Source organism: Aptenodytes patagonicus, chromosome Z (genome assembly GCF_965638725.1).
Source record: "Aptenodytes patagonicus chromosome Z, bAptPat1.pri.cur, whole genome shotgun sequence".
NCBI lineage: Eukaryota > Metazoa > Chordata > Aves > Sphenisciformes > Spheniscidae > Aptenodytes > Aptenodytes patagonicus.
The window spans coordinates 42,039,534-42,058,859 of NC_134982.1; the positions used below are offsets into that span (position 1 = coordinate 42,039,534).

A 19,326-nucleotide genomic window follows, 5' to 3' on the forward strand; every position below is an offset into this window, starting at 1 on the left:
AATTTTAAGATACTCAAGCAGTCCATGTTTATGGACTTCCTTTCACACACTGTGGATACCATCACTGATCAGAATTTAATCATCATAAATCTGGAAAAGCTCATAACATTAGGATGCAGACAACTGTAGTCTAGAGATCTTTCCTGAAAGCCAGAAGTGGTTTTACTTTGAAGAAATATCAACAAAGTATTATTAACTGATTTTAAAATATTATTTCTAATTCCAGAAATGTACTTTCTAATTTTCCCTCCAAACTAAAAAAAAAATATTTTTTCCAAACCAAAATTATTTATGGAGAATTAATGAAAATTACAAAGAAAAAAATTCCATTTGCTGAAACTCAGAAAGGTTTTCCAAAAGGAAAATGAGATGTAGAAATCAACTTTTTGTTTTAAATATTTTCTGCTTCATAAAGAAATCTACCAGAATAATTGAAAAAGTTGCATTTCAATCTGGAACTTAATCATATATGATAAATTAAGGTTCCCATGAGCTTTTTTTTTTAAAACTCAAAGCTACAAAGTTTCATTGAAGAGTGGATTTGGAGAGAAGTTGTTTTGTTTTACTAGCCTCAAATTAGAGGATTGTTTTCATGCTGGATATGTTTTTACATGATCAGGGAAGAGAAAAAATGCCATCTGATTAACCACAGTGAAACACAACTGGAACACTTGCAGAGAACTGTTATATGCCATGTAACTGTTGTGACTATAACTGTTTAAAAATTAAAAAAAAAAAAAAAAGAAAAGAATGCAAGAGGAATTTTAGAAATGCTTTCAAATGACCAATTCATTGGCCCAAAAAGGCAAAAATAGTTCAGCTGTAGAGACTAACTGTCATTATTTATATTATTAGAATTACGTAGCTGATCAATATCCAGCAGAATACACCAAGACTGAACAAACTTCCGGTAGACTGAAGGAACCTGCTTTAGGAACAGTTTGAGATACATAAGCTCACTGCATCTATAATGATTATTGAGCATCACTCCAAACTCAGAAGGTTTTTTCCTTTTAGTCTGACTAGAAGGCTGTGAAGACTTCACTCCTCTGATAGCCAGAAATCTTCTGAACTCCATCTAAAACTATTAATGGCCAATGTGCTTTATGTCACAGGGAAAGTCAGACATATTGTCTTTCACCCATCAATTTGCTAAGGAAAGATGAGCCAAACTCATCTAATCTTGCCTCATAAGAGGAGTCTCCTCTTTATACTCCTTTTGGTTTTTTCCTTCATTTTTTCCAGTTTGTTCTTTTTGAACATGGGCGAGCATAGCTACAGACAGTATTTTGCATGGAATTTCATGAGTGGCTCCCACAATGGCACTGACATGCCCATATTTCCTACTGAAAATGCTTTACCCTGTGTATTCCAGGATCATACCTGCATTCTTCATGGTCTTGCTACACCAAAGACTCAATTCTCCTGTGATCAGCTGGATCACACCTTTCTCTATTCTAGTATTTCCTCCTGATGAGTTCCCAGTTTACATCAGAATTTATTAATCACCAAGTAAATGACTTTGCATCTGGTACTGTGAACTTTCTCCATTTCTGTTACTCAATCCTTAATGTCATCCAGACCCAATTTGACTCATTACTGAGAATACTTCTTAATATTGTCTTATTAGCATATGTCAGTACCAGTTCTAATTCTTGTTTTGAAGTCATTAATGACAATGATAGGATCAGGGTAAGTTCTTCTTAGAAGAACAACTAAGAAACTCTATTAGTACTACAGGTTCCACATACAACTCTACCCATTAGTTAATTATATACTTTCAAATCTGTGCACTTACATTCAGTTTTGCTAACAATTTCATATATGGCACTGTAGCAAATAATACTTTACAAAAGACCACCTTTGGTAAATGTTAGGATCAGGCTTTTAAACACACCGCTGGGGGTTGGGGTGTCCATAATGAAATGAAATGGGCCCTACTAGTCAGTTTCCAGAGGAAAATACTACACTGCTGAAGAGGAATGCTGATGGAAGATTCAGCGAGTTGTGGGCTTCCTAGTCAGAGTTCACGTTAGATCTGCTCTGTGATCAGTCTTTTGAGCAAGGAGGACTGAAACAAGAACAGTGAAGGGAAATCCTTATTCAACTACCAAGAACTCATATCTTAAAAAAACTACCAGAAGAACTAAAAATGGTAGAAGTATTGGCTATACAATGTGGTATAAAGAAAAGCTACGCAAGAAGGAAGTACGGATAGAAAGTTCAAAAAACTTGGTACCATTATATTAGCCAGACCACTAGAAATTAAATGATAAAATACCTCCTTCCAATTTGGTATTAAAATTTTAATGGAAGTGAATCTCTTATCAGCCACCTTGTGATTATGTTAGGAAGTATCATAAAGAAAATTATGCCACACCAAGAATTTCATTTTTATTCATCTTCTGATAACAATTGTCTTACAAAAAAAAGAATTTTGTACAAGACATAACTATAAACAACTTTTCTTTTGTCACCTAGTGGCAAAGGGAAACCTGGACAGACTTGTGACATGAGGTTCTCTGTTGCATGCTCAACTGCAACCAGTTGTATCATATTACAAGTATTGCTATGGGAATAAAATCGTATTATTTATAAGATCTGCAGAAAAAATGGGGGTTTATTGCTAATATCTAGAATGCGCTTTTAAGGGATGTAATTTTAAGCATGAGTAAAATGAATGCAGGTAAACAATGCAAATTTGCCAAACAAAATTCATCCTTAGCTTAAATCCCTTAAAGTTAGTGGAAGTACATGTGGGACAGGTTAACCCATCAGACTTATAATTCACTCTTGTTAAGCAAAGTTCTTAATTTTCCTGTCTCATTTAATTCCGTTCCCCAAAACTGCTTTTCCACTAAGACCTTTGAAAAGAACTTAACCACCAAAAGAACTTCATGATTAGGTAGAGCAGCAATTCAGGGAAGTCCTTAATATTAATAAAAAAATTAACCAGTGAGCTCTGTGCAAATCATTCTGTTAATCACCTTGTTATATTCTACCCTTCTTACTCTCTTTCATTAGCCTGGATTTTATAACTCTGCTTGTAGTTTTCTTAACATAAATAAACACCACACACTTTATTAAGTTACATAATAAAAGAGCCACAAACACGCAGCAAATACATCCATAACAAAGCATGCAGAGAGTCTCTCCAGGAAGCACAATGTTTGCTTGTTTGTGGTTCAGGAGGTGCTTACAATATTTTGCTGTTGTATATAAGAACTGGGTTTTTTTCTTTTTTAAAGAACAGCTCACTTCATTTTTTGACAGTGATTCAAATCCTTAAAAATTATTTGTGACTATCAAAAATAATTTGATTTGTGAATGTTTCTAGAGGGTCTAACCAGATTTAATGTTCCAGTCCCACAGGCTTACCTTCGCTTCTGTGGACTGAACTCCCTCTAAATGGAAACCTGAGGCAGTCACATTAAAACTTGTTGTTGCCATGCAACTTTTCCCAACCCAACTATTAACAGTTTGGGGCACTCTTTTTTATTTTTCAGTGAAACATCAAAATTTTGTGCAGAATGCATATATTTTTTCTTAGGAAAAGCTAGTTTAAAAGGAAAAAGTCTTTCTGTTGACAGAAAAATGCGAATAGAAAATGTTCAACTAGTTCTACTGCCTGAGTCCTTTTGAATGTCCCCAGTCTCCACTGGTCAAGAAGTGACAACCATAAAAGCTTTGTCAGTCATTTTAACACCAGCCTGGTGTCAGATTGCCTTCTCTAAATCCATAAGACTTTCCTGGCAAAGTCTGTTCTGCAACTTTTGCAGAGGGCTCCTATCTAATCATAACACAAGTATTGAAAGTGAGGATGTCTCTCCTCTGGTTCAGCACTAGTTCAGCTCTCCCTGGAGCAATGTCCCCAGTGTGGGGTCTGCAAATCAAGGAATATGCTGCAAAATTTTGAGAGATTTCAGAGAAAAACTGTGAGACTGACTAGAACTGGGAAACAAGTATTGCATTGACTTGTAACAGAATATGTTTAGTTTATCAAAGAGAAAGTTAAAGGGCTATCCAGCTGCAACCTTAAAATACGTCTAATATGGCAACAAACATACCATAGAGGGGATTTTAAAACACCAAGCAAAGCTACTGGAAGACCCAATGATTGGAAACTGACACCATGCAAAATCTAGATTACAAGCAAGCTACAAAGTCATGACTCTGAACATGTTAGGAAGAATTGTGGTAGCTTCTCTATGCTTTCAAACCAAGATTTGATCTTTTAAAAAATTCATGGTCTATTTCAACCATAAATATCATATTTAAAACAGAAGATAATTTTAGAAAATCCTGTTTTATGCAGTGGAACCAATGAGATGACTACACTGGTCCTTTCTGACCTTAAAATATATGATTTTCTGAACGCCATTTTCTCTAACATAACACTGTACAGTCACAATGCAGTAATTTCAGTCTGATTTTTTTTTTTTTTCTGTCTTCTGTTATGTTTTGTTTGCTTTGCTGGCTTTGCATTTTTTTGTTCCTTTTCTTTTTTGTTTGGGTTTTTTTTGTTTGTTTGTTTCTTTCTTTTACTCCAGGAATTGGTCAAGGGGTTCCAGTGGTGGCTCTCATTGTGGAAGGAGGTCCCAACGTTATCTCCATTGTTCTGGAGTACCTGCGAGACACTCCTCCTGTTCCCGTTGTGATATGCGATGGCAGTGGCCGGGCATCTGACATCCTTGCCTTTGGTCACAAATACTCTGAAGAAGGAGGGTAAGTAATTTCCTAGTGTGTGTTCTTTCTCCGTCCACAGGTTCAATTTGATGGTAAGATAGAGCCCAGGAAATTATTAGCAATATAATGCAAAAGCAATACCTTCCTCGCATGGCTGTTTCCATCATCAATACAGGTGATATATTGAAGGTATCCAGAACAAAAAAAAAAAAAAGGGCGAGTTAAGGCAACACTAAGGAAAGTCTACAGAATAAAACAGAGGTGTAGAAACTGTATCATATAGTTACTTGCCATGACATGTAAGACATCGACAAGTACAATGTATGGTATCTTGCAGTTGCAGGTCAAGGGATTCAGTCAAAGGGCATGGGGAATTATTTTCACTGGCTTAGTCAGCTATGTCATTATACTATAGCATACTGCTGTCTTCAGGTTTCATTTAGCCCCACATGTTCATATAAGCTAGTTGGTATTTGCCTTGCCTATTGGGCATGATTCTGCACACCCACCTATATTCACACATGACTGCTTGTGCACTGATCTGTGTTTGCACTGTCCCACCTTTCTTTGCAGACTCAAGGTGAGGCAAGGATAGTATTTAGCTTTTATTATAGAAGATTCAAGTGTGGTTTTGTTGAATCATGCTGTAAGCATGTTTTGCAAGTTCCAAAGTGCATATTATTATTGAATGCCCAAATCTTTAATATTCTTTGTTCTTCTCCTCTACCCCAAAAAATATGTAAACAACCACAGAATCACAGAACGGTGGAGGTCGGAAGGGACCTCTGGATGTCATCTGGTCCAACACCCCTGCTCAAGCAGGGCCATCTACAGCCAGTTGCCCAGGACCATGTCCAGATGGCTTTTGAATATCTCCAAGAATGGAGACTCTACAACCTCTCTGGGCAACCTGTTCCAGTGCTCAGTTACCCACACAGTAAAAAAAAAAAAAAAATGTGGTCATGAACTTACTCAACCTAAAACTCCTACTGGGAATAAGATAGTTTTCCACAAATATTTAAGTCCATTTTATATTCAGGTTCATGCATAGTCCAGTTTTGCATCTGGGATAGATCTGAATGTGCTAGGTTTCATCTGAATCTTTGGGAAGTTGTTTCTCTGTTTTCAGTGACCTCACTGTTAACACATTTAACATAACCTTACTCAAACATGTTCTATCCCTTTGTTTGCTATGTACCTATACGGTTTCCATCTGTCTTGTCTGTGTTCTGATGTCATCATGAAAAAGAATACAGCAAGAAGAGAATTAATGCAATTTAATTCAATATATAAAGGGGGCTTATAAGAAAGATGGAGAGACACTTTTTATGAGGGCCTGTAGTGACAGGACAACGGGCAACGGTTTTAAATTGAAAGAGGATAACTTTAGATTGGGCATAAGGAGGAAATTCTTTATGATGTGGGTGGTGAGACACTGGAACAGGTTGCCCAGAGAAGCTGTGGATGCCCCATCCCTGGAAGTGTTCCAAGTCAAGCTGGATGGGGCTTTGATCAACCTGACGTAGTGAAAGATGTCCCTGCCCACAGCAAGGGGTTGGACTAGATGATCTTTAAAGGCCTGTTCCAACCCAAACCATTCCATGATTCTGTTTCATCATCACAAACTCCTGCCTGTAAGAAAGGCAAGTGATAGAATCACTAGAGGCAGAACAAGCAAGTCATTTCTTACATGAGACGCTCAAGTCTGGCTTTGTAAAAGCTATTATTCTCCCTTACTATGGGTCTTCTTCCTGTGGTGGTGTCATTCCAGGTGGTGCCTGCAATATTATCAAATAGCATAATTTTTTTTAAGTTTTTTTTCTGTTTACCTTGCACTAAATAGAATGCACAAACTATGAAATTCATAAAGCTAGCTAGTGGGAATTTCTGTGTGTTCACCCTGCTTCAGAAAACTTCAGTCTAAAATGCAATGATATTTTTAAGAATACCACAAGTGAAATACCAATATTATTTATATTCATAAAAATATTTTACCCAAATACATTGGACTTCAGATGCAAATTAGGTATTTTTCCCCCTCTGTAACCTGCTTTTGAATAGTGCTTAGCAATATGAGGAGAATACTGAATAATTGGCACATTAACTGAGTTCTGCTACTAGTTTTTTCTGGTGGATGGAATCTAAGTAGGTTATACAAAACTGTGTCTATTAGACTCTAAATCAATGTAGCACATCCAAATTGCATGCAGAATTTAATTCTGCAGCCCACTGTGCAATCAGACTGTAAAGTCAAAAACCTATTTTAATTCTGGCTGCTGGCTGCGAATCAAGGTCTTCTCCAAGACACGAGATATCTTCCAACTGCTATGCACTGGATATCTGACCTAAACCATTCAAAAACCACATAATTCATGGCAGCAACAGACTCAGCACTTGCATGTTGGTATTATGCTGTTTTTTCAGTGTCTTAAATTCTCACTCATTGCAGACTGATATGGATTCATTTTCTACATATAAGAATGTGTATATATGTGTACTAAGCACTGCTGTGAGTTTTTAAGTTTATTTGAAAGTTTGTTTTCAGGGGGAAAAGAACTATATCTGGAGGTGAAGGAGGACAAAATATAGCTCTCTGTGTGAGTTTCGATCAGTGTGGCGCCAATCCTTCCTCTCAGAGAGATCCTCAAGGGTGTTGGACAATTGTATATCTGCCCAACAGGTCCTTTTGTATTGGGTTTCACAGAATTGTGATGTGCCTGCCTTCCCTCCTTATTATTTATCCTTCCTAATTGATTTTGCATAGCAGAAAAAGGAACGAGTTTTTATATTAATCAAGGTGCAGTACCCCTTTGCAATGTCAATGTATGTGTATCCTTGAAAAGACAAGAGACAAGAAGCTTGAATCTGCTTTATTTTAAGGCCTGATTATAGGCTTTCCTCATGAAAAGGTGGACATTTCACTCACATAGAGCAGTATTTGGGTGCATACTGTAACTGTAAGCAAGACTTCACTGGGCTGCAATGGAATGAGGCTGCCAGCACAACACAGAGAGCTGTGCCTGCACTGCCTTGCAGGAGGTGCTGCCTGCAACTATGTGATGTACCAAGAACAGATCAGAAGGAACTGTGAAGCATACCTTGACATAAAGATGTCTTTGGAGGTAAATCAGTTTTGAGGCCTCAGTATCTCATCTCTTTTATTGAAGTTCCAGGGGGAAGGCAAGGCAGATATGCAGTTTCCCAGTGAGCTGATGTTTTAGCATTACGAGTATCAGACATGCAGAATTAATGCAGGTGGGGTTTTTTAAGTTTGCCATAACTTTAATATCAGGGGCTACATATTGCCTTCATCTGAAGAGTCTTGAACAGAGTATTTAGAAAGTACAAGGGGGTTACATTTCGCTACAAGCGGTAGCAAGCTGAGTAAGTTCCCAGTACCTTTTACATTTTAATGACAAACAAGCTATGTACACGGGATAACCTAAATGAGAAGGCGGCTTAAATGCAACCTTCCCCATGTGGTGAGCTGGAAGAATTATTTGGCTGCTCATCACTATTGGCCCTAATTTAAAGGTCAGGTTGTCCAGGCTCTGAAACACTTAATTTCTCATTTACTTAAAAGTTGAAAATGTGTTGAACAGCATTGAGGGGTAAGAACATAAGATCAATCATAAAGACCCAAATTTAGTCCCTATCAAGCCCTAAGTGAATATCCTAGTTGTTAATAACGCTCCTCTACATAAAGCTGAAGTATTTTTGACTGTATAAATCAAGGATGCCTTCTCATTTCATTGTCTTGCATAAAAGCACAAGCTGGAAGTAAAACAACTGTAAAGTCCAACTATTTATAGGATCATTCAATAGATTTTAATCCTCAGAGATTTTTTTTAATTAAATGATGAATTTAAAATGAGAAAAATGAAACACTACGTTAAAACTATCTCACTTCTTAGACAAATATTTCCTTATAGAATGGGAAATGACTTCCAATATTCGAATGCAGTCTCCAAGCTGAGTTTATAGCATATTAACTACTCCGTCAGCTCTACTCCTGCAAGCATGAGACCCTTAAGGAATTCATTTCAATGCCATAAAAATATACTTCTTGCCTAATGTTCACAAGGAAACATAAAACATTCTCTGTGCTTTAAATGAGCATCGTCATATGAGAATCATTAAAGATTGCCTTTGGATTGATCTGTCTCTGCATCCACTGTGGCATGGTTTTTAGGCTTCATAACTGTAGTATATTACTTAAATCTCTTTTTTTCTAATAGTGAAAATATAGGGATTTTTCACTTCAAGCAAAAGAAATCACAATGACGGTATGATGTGGGTCTTCTGTATCCCCCATGGTGTCTGCCACATCATTGGGGATCATGGGTACTATCACATCTGAATTATTTTGTAAGATTGTTTTCACATTGCATATTTTGATATCATTACTTTTCTCTTGTAACAAAGTACTTTGCAAATCAAAAGCTGGATAGAAGGTCATTTCTTTTTTGAAATACAATCATCTCTCTTTTAGTGAAGGGACAACCATTTAATAAACATAGCCAGGAGAAAATGTTGTAGAAGAACAACCACCAGTGAAGAGCTGCAAGTAAAGCTGATTCCTCATAAAAGCACCCAGAAATCATCCCTGTTTGAATAGAAAGAAGGAATAATTACATTTATTTTCTGTCTCTTTTCATAACAATGCTATGCAAAATGTGTGGATTTAAAAAGTATGAGAAATTCAGTCAGTCCCACAGAGCTGCACAACTGTGTCTTATTTGTAATTCCAATGGAAGAAAATATCAGCAGAGCTTCTGGTCATGTTTCTTACATATGGTGTGATTTTCTAAAGTGCAAATCATAATTAAAACAGAAAATCCCCTAAGCTTCCCATAAAGGAGGGCAGGGAATAGTTTTCACATCACACTGATATCTTATGGATATATTTTCTTTATCCTGAATTAAAAAAAAAAATAAAAAAAAGAATTCACAAATGAAAAGTTAGAAACACATTATATGCAGTTCATTGAATAGATTGTTTCATTTAGAGAATTTCAAAGCATTTTGCTAACAATAAGTTTAAAAAAATGTATCATGAACTTGCATTTTGAAATCAGGTTAGAGCATAATCTTTATAAATCTCTAGTACATTGTACAACTCCAGTACGAAATATCTCTGGCGAAAAAAGACTAAATAATTTAGGGAGCTGGCTATGGGCTAGATCTTTCAAATCCTCTCCAATGTTCACTACCAAATCATATGCCATGAGTTTGAAAGACTGTAACGTCATTGAGTGGAAAGTCTGTTATCTCCTCAAATATTAGGCATGACTTAAAAAAAAATTTCTTCCTGAGGAGGGAGGATGCCAAAATGCTGTCATCTGTCTCTTCTGCATCGGCCAAAGCAATGAAGGGAGTTCTGCTTTGCTATTTAATCTTCCAGCATATCTTGGACAGAAATAGAATGTCACTTTATTTACTTTGCCACTTCAGTGTTTTTAAGTGGCCTCTCCTGATGGATCCAAGACATCTTTCTCCCTTTTTTCCTATGGTAAGGCCATACAGGTCAGTTCTGATAATCTGATGCATCAAAACTAATGTTGGCATCTTCTATAAAAAAAAATAATAATAATCAGACTTAGCAAGAATTATGAGTAGATATTTTTTCTGAATCTAAATGTAGATGTATATAGTTCTACTTTAGATGCCAGATTTTTGATAGTAGGTATCTAAATTCCAACAGCAATCCAGCTGCTCTGGGGAAAAAAAAAAAGTTGGATACCTGGACTGGTAGGAAAATGGGCTTATCTTAGGCGTTTAGGGAATGAAAGAACAGATTTGAAGTATGTGGGGGATGAAAGAAAAGAACAGGTTAAATTGTACTTTTGTAGGACATTTCTTTTAGGCACGAGCAAGTTACCTGCAGTATTGCTTCCATGGCAAATTAAATGGAATTCAGGGAATCATGCCATCAAAATGCCACAAACAGGACTTTACTGGTATGTTGCAAAATATTTTCTGAACTGAAGCCTAGCAGAAAGATGATAAAAATGCTATCTTCATCTGACACTATCCAGTTTTCTTAAGGTGGGAATACGCTGACTTTGAGGAAGTCATAATCGTAGAGTTTCAGTCTGGTAAAGTGAGCAGTTTTATGCGTATGGAGCTTTATGCATACGAGGTTCATATTCCATGACAGAGGCTGCTGAATATACTGTTACCAAGTTAGTGGCCAAGAATCTCCCATGTTCCAGATTAGACCTCTAATCACAAGACTCAAGGAGCCATCTCTTTTCCCCCGAGTCTAAAATTAGGAATGGGTAATTTTTAAAAATGTGTGCTAAAGTTGCATGTGTAAAAAATGTGGTTGTCTTTGCAGAGTGGATAAATCATCACCCCACCTGCAAGTCCCAGTTATTTTGCTCACAGTAGTCTGTGAAGTTACTTGTTTTACCTGCATTGGATTTGGTGTATGCATCATAGATTTAGCCTTTAATAGCCTGGCATAGTTTATATTTGTCCCAGCTGGGTTACACAATTGGAAAATTTGATCCGATACCTTCTAACATTTATCGATTCCTAAGGAGTAAATGTGCTATAGTCTGATATGACTAATTTCAGTTTACACAAAGCTTAACTCAGCTTGATTACTTTATCAGAAAGCTTGCTATTATTATTTCTATTTCTGATTACCATCACTTCCAGTTTTTCATCTCACAAAGACATTGAACAGGCTTGCTGTAGAATTGCAGACCAATGAAATGTTACAGAAAGTACTTAGTAAGGCTAGAAAACTGCATAAATCAAATGATGACAACGGGAAGTTTCTGAGCAGTGGTATTTCAGCAGATGTGTACACCTGTAGTTAGGGAAGCACTTCTTGATACTTGTTTTTGAAAAAACTCCATATCTTTCGCATGGAGTTTGCTTTGCATGCTGTTTAAATTTATGACATGATACAGTTTCTGATAGCTTTAATTCAGGAAAGGAAAGTGATGGTTGCTTACGAAGCCTCAGGACTTAATCCTGCTTTCACTCAATAGTTATGAAAGCAAATTTCCCTTGCGTCTGTGTGTGTTAGCCTGAGAGAGCGCCAATTTCTGAAATGAAATATCAGGTTTGGATTCCACACTTTTTTTAAGGAAAATTAAATTATGATGAGAAAACAGGATGGTTTTCATCCCAGAATCTTTGGAAATGTTTTCTGAAGTTCTCTAATGTCAGATCCATCCAATTCCATGTATTTTTTCATATACTTCATATACGTTTCATAGTTTGTCATGTACTTCACTTTCATATATCATTTCCAAAGCAAATTAGAACTTTATTTAAATCTCTTTTTAGATTCTCCAGTTGATGCTTTTAGGAAGCTTGTTCTTAGTGATTAACCCCTTTTGTCTTTCCTAGTTTGAAGGATGCAAAGTTACATAGTTCCGAACCACTTGTATTTACAGCGATAACACCATTTTGTTAAGAACAGCCTTCTTGATTAAAACAAATTTCCAAATGATTTTTTTCAAAAAGCCTAAAAAAGGAGCTTCAGAATTTATATCATATATGACCTACTAATCTGCAACTTAAAGTATGTTAGTACCTTTCAGGGTGTCAGCCTTTTCAAGTTGATTCTCTTTAACATGGAGTGAATCTACATTTCTACCTGTGCTCTGACATCTTGTTTCATGTTCCCATGTGCTCGCAACATCCTTGCTTCTATACAGGTGGTCAGGCTATTTTTCTTATAACCCCCACACAGAAAGTCCTCTGCTGTCAGCTTTCATTACTGCCAACCAAGAGGGCTGGGGGTTTTAACTCATTGTACGTTGCCTTTTTGTGAGAGAAGCAGGTCACGCTGCAGGGAAGGAATGCTTACATAGTGAGTGAGCAGTAAATGCAGTGTTGTCGCCTCTCCAGTATCCCAGGAAAAAGCACATCTGGGGCCGTACTGCTCCTCAATGAAAAGAGGAAATGCAGAGCTAGACTCTCCATTCAAGAGGAGTCTGTAATAAAGTAGAAGTCAACAGGAGGAGCCAGGCATAGAAAGAACAGTGATCCACAGCATGGTCTAAAACCCCATGTAAACTCATTTTCATCCAAACACATTGACATATGCCTTACAGGCTTCTTTGTGAATTGGAAGTCCTACTCAACAGGGATATTTACAAAGTCAAATTTAGAGAGTAGAGAACATATGTGCTCCATATGCCAGGCCTTCTATATTCTCCTATGCACCTCTATACCTCTTTTCCATTCCCATTCATTGTCTCTTCTAACATGTTTGCTGTAGGTATAAAGACTAGATAGTTAAATCATATTTGAAATTCAATTGTGCAATGAATATCCTGCAGTCTCATTTGGGCTTCCTTGCTGCAGAGAAGTACAGGCAACTTTTACCAAAAGTATGAAATAAACAGGGGTTTGGTCATTGTTCTCCCAAAGCAGCTGCCATAAGCTAACAGTGACTTTTAGATACTGTGCTGCTGCTGATAATTCTTTGCAGTTGCTGCAGGGCTAAATCTTATCTTCTGTCATAAAATATGTCATGAAGATTCTCTGATTTTCATTCCCACAGATGAACAACAATGACTTATCCTGTAAAACATTCTGACTCAGCTAATCTGAAACACTCAATTACAATTTTTAAGTGAGAAAACTGCTGTAGTGTAGAAGCTTTCATACATCAAAGGATAGATGTTCTAAATTAGAGCCCACTATTTTGTAAGACATTAAGAACAGCAATGTTTCACCCAGAAGAGTCCTGAGGAATAGGCTTTTTGATATCAAGGGGTAGGGTTCAAGTACTAATATTCCATGTAATATTACTTTTTATTTCTGCTGTTGAGCCACTTTTTGCAAGTACTAACATTAGCACTGAAGAGGAATATAAAAATGGTTACTCTTTAAGCTCCTGGAAGATCAGCATGAACAAAAGCAAAATGGTTTCTTCTAGTGGACGCAGAAACAGAGAAATTTTTTTTTTGTTTTCTTACCTGGTCCTGTGCAGCATCAATACGGTGAATTGGAACTGTTGGGATATTCAAGCTAAAATAAAAAACACTGACAACAAAAATGCTCCCAGTTTCATAAAATGAACCATGAGTTCAATTCTGCTAAGTCACTGATAGAAAGGGGTCTTCACTTCACCTAGAAGTGTTGGTCTCCCTCAAATCCAGACTGTCAGTGTGGTTCTTGGTTTCGTTAGGAAATCCCACAGAGCTGATAGTTTGAATGACCTTCTGTCATGCAATATGTGGAAACTGAAATAAAAAGTTTGGAGATGAGGGACCCCAACATGATCAAAGTGTTTTTCTAGAACAGTGTTTTCCAATTTGTCTCTGATGATTTCAACAATCCCTGTCCTTCAAACCTGTCCAAAACAACCTGCAGCGATTTGTTATCTAGCTCTTATTTGTTTGACCTTTGACTGAAGTTGTAATGTTCCCTCATGTCTATTTTTCTACTTTATTTTTTCTTTTTGAATTTCAGACTTATCAACGAGTCTTTGAGGGACCAGTTGCTAGTTACCATACAGAAGACTTTCACATACACCCGAACCCAGGCACAGCACCTCTTCATTATCCTCATGGAGTGCATGAAGAAGAAGGAGCTGGTATGTTCACACTTTCCTTAGAGGCAAAGAGAGAGCTCAATGCATTGTTTTGATCAAGTCTTTCAGGTGCCTCTTGAAGGATTTCACAAATCTGATCACTGTGATCCAGACTCTAAAAGGATAGTACATCATGCTGAGCTTTGTTTGCTTTAACCTATATTTTCTCATTTAAAGTGATTAATCCAATAGATCTGTTCCCTTTGTAAATTCCTCTACATTTCCTTTGACAGGACAAAATTCAGCTAGTAGAGTATGGATATTATTACTTTTCAGTCATCCTCAGGTATATCATGATTAAAAATCTACCTCATTCAACTGCAGAAAACCTCAGAAGGAAGTATAATTGTTTATCTGTCACTGGGATCATATTTTAAAGATGCTGTAGAGTTGTACAAGTATCACTAGAGCTATCATTTTATTATGGAGATGTGTGACAGGAAAAGAAAATAGCTTGCCTCCAAGGCTCCTATTCTGCAGTGGCAAGGCTATTCCTTTAACACAAACTTATACTTTCTTGAAGAACACAAGATCTTTCAACAATTTCTGGGAACTCCATGAGGCTGCTTTTGCAGAAGCATTTTTGAAGCAAAATCACATTGTAAAAAACTTGGGGTTCAATTCCAGGGGGTTTTATTTCTTACAAGCTGACTGAATAGGCATGCTTCAATTTTGTAATTTAATCTTTCTTCTAAGCTTTGTTTTCGGTTCATATTGCAGCTTCCTGGAATTCCAGGCTGATTGCAGTCTGCAACACTTTGTGCAGGGTAACACGCAAGAGGAAAGATTAACTCAGTTGTTTTACAGAAGTTTCATTTTCTGAAACTGTGTGAATTTTTTGTGACTTCATCCTCTACAGTGCCTTTTAATTTTAGTTGAAAATATGGCATAGAGTAATTAATACCACTGGAGGGGAATGGGGAAAATGGTTAGGAAGTGTTAAAAAAAAAAAGGCGTCCCTTCTAGACAGAGCTTTGCAAAATAGCAGATATTTCTTTACATGGTTTAACTTGCCAAAGCGCACTATTCTGTTCAGCAAGCAGCAGTTCGTGCATCCATCAAAAAGTGGTCAGCCTTCCTCATGCACAACTAATCATTTACATGTACCACAATCACCTGGCACATACCTTGGACAATGGTGGAGAGGAGAGAATCCCAAGGACAACTTTTCAGGGAAGACATGACAGCAGCATGCAGTTCCACTAGGCCATTGCAATGTGGATGGTTGGTGGAACTGGACAGACAGCAGTCCCTGCTGCCTTCTTCCTCCCACAATCAGAATTCAAACTGTATAGCAGACTTTAAACACCCTTTAGCTATTCACAAGCAGTCAGTGCAGCCCATAAGGTATAGATTAGTCATCCCTTCTCTAGGTGAACTACATCAAGATAGAGAGTTCTTTTTTCTTTCTTTTTCTTTTTTTTTTTTCCCCTCCAAAATCTCCTGTGCATTAAAGACTCTCAGAAAAATATGATTGTGCTACAGAAATACTTTTCCTATCCATTTATGATTGTCAAGATGTACCATGACCTCCATGGCACTTGAGTTTGCTTTACATATGTAGTACATATGTGCCTCAGTCTACCTTAATGTTGAATTTGCTGTAACATTTCTTATCAATGATTAGCAGAGAGAACCTCCTTAGGGAAACAGCATTAATTATTTTATGCCCATTTCTGTTAATGTAATGATGATTATAATAATAATATATACATATAGGACCTACTTATGAACCAGTGTTCTGCATGCAAACATAAAAAACTTACTTAATGATAGAAGATTGAAGAAAGGAATGAGGAAGGGAGGGAGAGAGAGAGGGAGAGCAAAAGGGAGGGAGCAAGGGAGGTAGGAAGGCAGGAAGGAGGAAAGGCAGGAAGGAATGAAGAATAGAAAGTAGAGGCAGACATTGAATTACCAAGACTGGAAAAATGCAATTCTGGATTGTTCCAGACATCTAAATCCAGAACTGGTTGTTAGGCTTTGAACAAACTCTGCTACTGCAAACTTAAGTGTGAAGTTCTTGTCTGCAGTATTCACATCAAGATTTTTATTCCAAACAGGGTTATGCATTTGTTACAAGTTTCTTTGCAGATGTGTAACCTCTGTCACCACTGACATTCTTTACCTACACATCTTGTGAAGACCTATTAGCCAGGAGATGGTTTGCCCAAAATTAGGTGTTCTGAATTTAAATTTACACCACTAACCCAACCATATGTAAAGAGAATACATTAAAGCGGTTTCTCTCTGGTACCTCAGTTGTACTCAGAGCATCAATTTTAACAGTGGTATGCTAGAAAGATTTTATGTCTGAGGTGTGGTTACTAGGCAAATGGTGTCCTTTAAGACTCATAACCTTGTATATGAATGTAAAAGAAAGATGATACTCATAATGATGAAGATAGCATTACCAGAGGAGATGGATGACCCTGGAGATGTGAAGTATTCCCAGGAGTGAGTGGTGACTTCACTGGTTCTACAAAGCCAGATGTTTCATATTTTCACATCTGTCCCAGCTCTTGTCCTTCCTCAGGCTTGACCTTCTGATTTGGTTGTGCATAAGACAAAACACTGCTTGATGAACTGACTTCATCATTAGTCTGATCTCCCCTCTCCCTAGAGAAACAAATACAAGGAAGATGCAAAAGACTCTCAGAGAGCTCAGCAGCAGCCAAATTCATCATGGTTATTTTCCCTAAGTTCATGGTCAGTGTGCCTGACTGTCTGACTTTGTGGCTGCTGAATTCATAGGGTAAAAAGTAGACGGTGAAGGAGAGGCTTGTCATATTACAGTGTGCCGCTAAACAATTAAGTGCAAAGAGGGTACAGGCAGGAAGATGCTCTTATAGTAAAGTACATAAATACAGATGAATCACAGATGTGGAGAGAGAAAATAAAATGCAAGTTAATCTCTGGAAAGGAACAAAAAGCTATCTTTGAAATAATTTTTCCTACTCTACCTACTTAGAATGTGTAAAAAGACTGGCATCTCTTTTATAAATTTGACGTAAGTGTGGTGGCCAGGGAAAAAGCCTAATCATAACAAAAATTACTCCCTTCACAGAACATCAGATTTTTCAAGTTCTGACATTTTGGACTTCACTCTTAGAGAACAGTCTCTGAATTGTATGCCCAGGGAGCATCATTATTATGATGCACAATGATCCATTTATTTGATAAAGTGTAAGTTTGTTTGTTGAATAAAATCTGAGTACACCAGCTGGATGATAAGGAGTGGCCATAGCAGAGGAGAGACCTAAGTCTGTTAGGTTTGCAAGACAGAGCAAATTCCACTTCTCAGTTTAATGAGTATTTTTAATTAAATAGTAAACTTAGCTGTGATGATACTGCAAGCATCAGAGTTTATATTCAGAAATGTATTTGGACCAAGGTGCTTAATGAGGTCTATGGTATAAAAATCTATTTCAAATGAAGTAGACTATACAGTTCTGTATATGTAACTGTAGATTACAAGGGTAGGAGAGTGTTTTGTATACAGTTTATGGAGATTCTCTACTGTCACGTTTACATAACATTCAAAAAAAGTTTGTGCCAAGAAGTTCCTAAAATAGGAGCATGAAGGCTCACCAAAGCTAAGTGAGCAGGAAGCAGTATTGTAAACTCTAGTCCACACTTTTTTTCAAAAAGCAGCATGAACACTTTTTCTACATGTTCCCATCGTCCCGCATGCAGCTCATGAGAAGCTAAAACAGCCCATTTGACGATACCTTGCCTGCCACAAAAAAAAAAAAAAAAAAAAAAAAAAAAAGAAAAGAAATGGAGGGGAGGGAGAATTTAAGAAAAGAAAGAAGAATTTTTTCCTTAGGACATTTGCATTCCATATCAATTAGTCCAAATCTACAATAAGATGGAATTCCATAAAAAAAAAAAAAAGAAAAAAAAGTAGAATGAGACAGATTTCAAGGGTATTTTTGATCTTTAGTTTTACTGTGGTTACCTTGCTGATCTCAGAATACAAAGAGCAGGTGAGGGCACTGTCTGAGGACTCAGTCTGGCAGGGACATTTCCCACTGCAGCTGCAGCTTGGTCCCGGACTCAAGTGACAGTGAGGAAGGGAATCAGTCAGATAGCAGGCTAGGAGAGTTCACTTCAGACAGTCCCTGAAAACACGTTGTGTTGGGTTGTAGTTCAGACATCTGTTTCCAGCTATGCAAAGAAGTATTTATTTCTGTCTCCGTAAACAAATTAGCCTTATTATTTTCCCTTAAAGACAGTAATTCTGGCGTTTGAGATTTCTGACAAATACAGGCTGCTCCATTCTTTTAGGAGTACTTAATCATTTTGCAGATTAGACTGGCATGTTGCTGGAGTGCTTTGTTCACAAATCACAATGTGAATTTCTCAGAAGCCAGAATGTGCTTTCCAACAAGCTGCATGGGTCCATCTGTGGAGCTTCATTGGGCAAGCACTGGGAAAGGCCACTTTGGCAAGCCAGAAAGGTCCATGGCCCTGAAAACAACCACATTTGTTGCAGTGAAATAGATTTGTCATAAAACTAATGCTTCCAAAATAGTGCTTTGAGAGTGAATAGACCTAATCTTATATCCATTTAATAGAAAAGGCATTTGCTGTGAATCAAGATAGGTCCGATCTTAGTACCTTAGTAATCAAAAAATGGCACCTTAACACCAGCAGTAAAGACTGTGTACCACCTGCTGGTTAAGTTTGTTTTCTTATTACTGCCATGACCATTTTCTGCTAATTTTTTTCCTTGAATATTTGAAGGTTCAGTTACTACATTAACCAGACTGATAGTGTCATTGCCTACCACTGCATTACAAGAAGGATTTGCAGAACAAAGAGCGTATGGATGATGGTCATAGGTTTGTGTGCATCCATGAATTCCTGAAACTCATTTCCACATAGAAGCAACAGACACAATTTAATTAGTTTCTTGCTAAAAGAGAAACAATAAAATCCCATCTCTATCTCCTGTCAGCAAGTAATGTATACTTTTTACTTGGCTCTCCTTTACTCTGTTATTCCTGTACTTCAGTGTACATGAACATAATGGCTGCTTGGGGATAGTGTAAACCTTACTTCTCCCTTGTGTT

General features: G+C 37.2%; 1 protein-coding gene across 2 annotated transcripts in view; it reads left to right on the top strand.

The window, feature by feature from the left end:
• Positions 1 to 19,326, top strand: part of TRPM3 (transient receptor potential cation channel subfamily M member 3) — a 287,376-nt gene that overhangs the window by 178,677 nt on the left and 89,373 nt on the right. For both annotated transcript variants that reach the window (XM_076361851.1, XM_076361852.1), the window contains exons 7-8: positions 4,551 to 4,725; positions 14,131 to 14,254. In XM_076361851.1, coding sequence (XP_076217966.1) covers positions 4,551 to 4,725; positions 14,131 to 14,254 — 299 coding nt within the window. The remainder of the gene's footprint in view (positions 1 to 4,550; positions 4,726 to 14,130; positions 14,255 to 19,326) is intronic.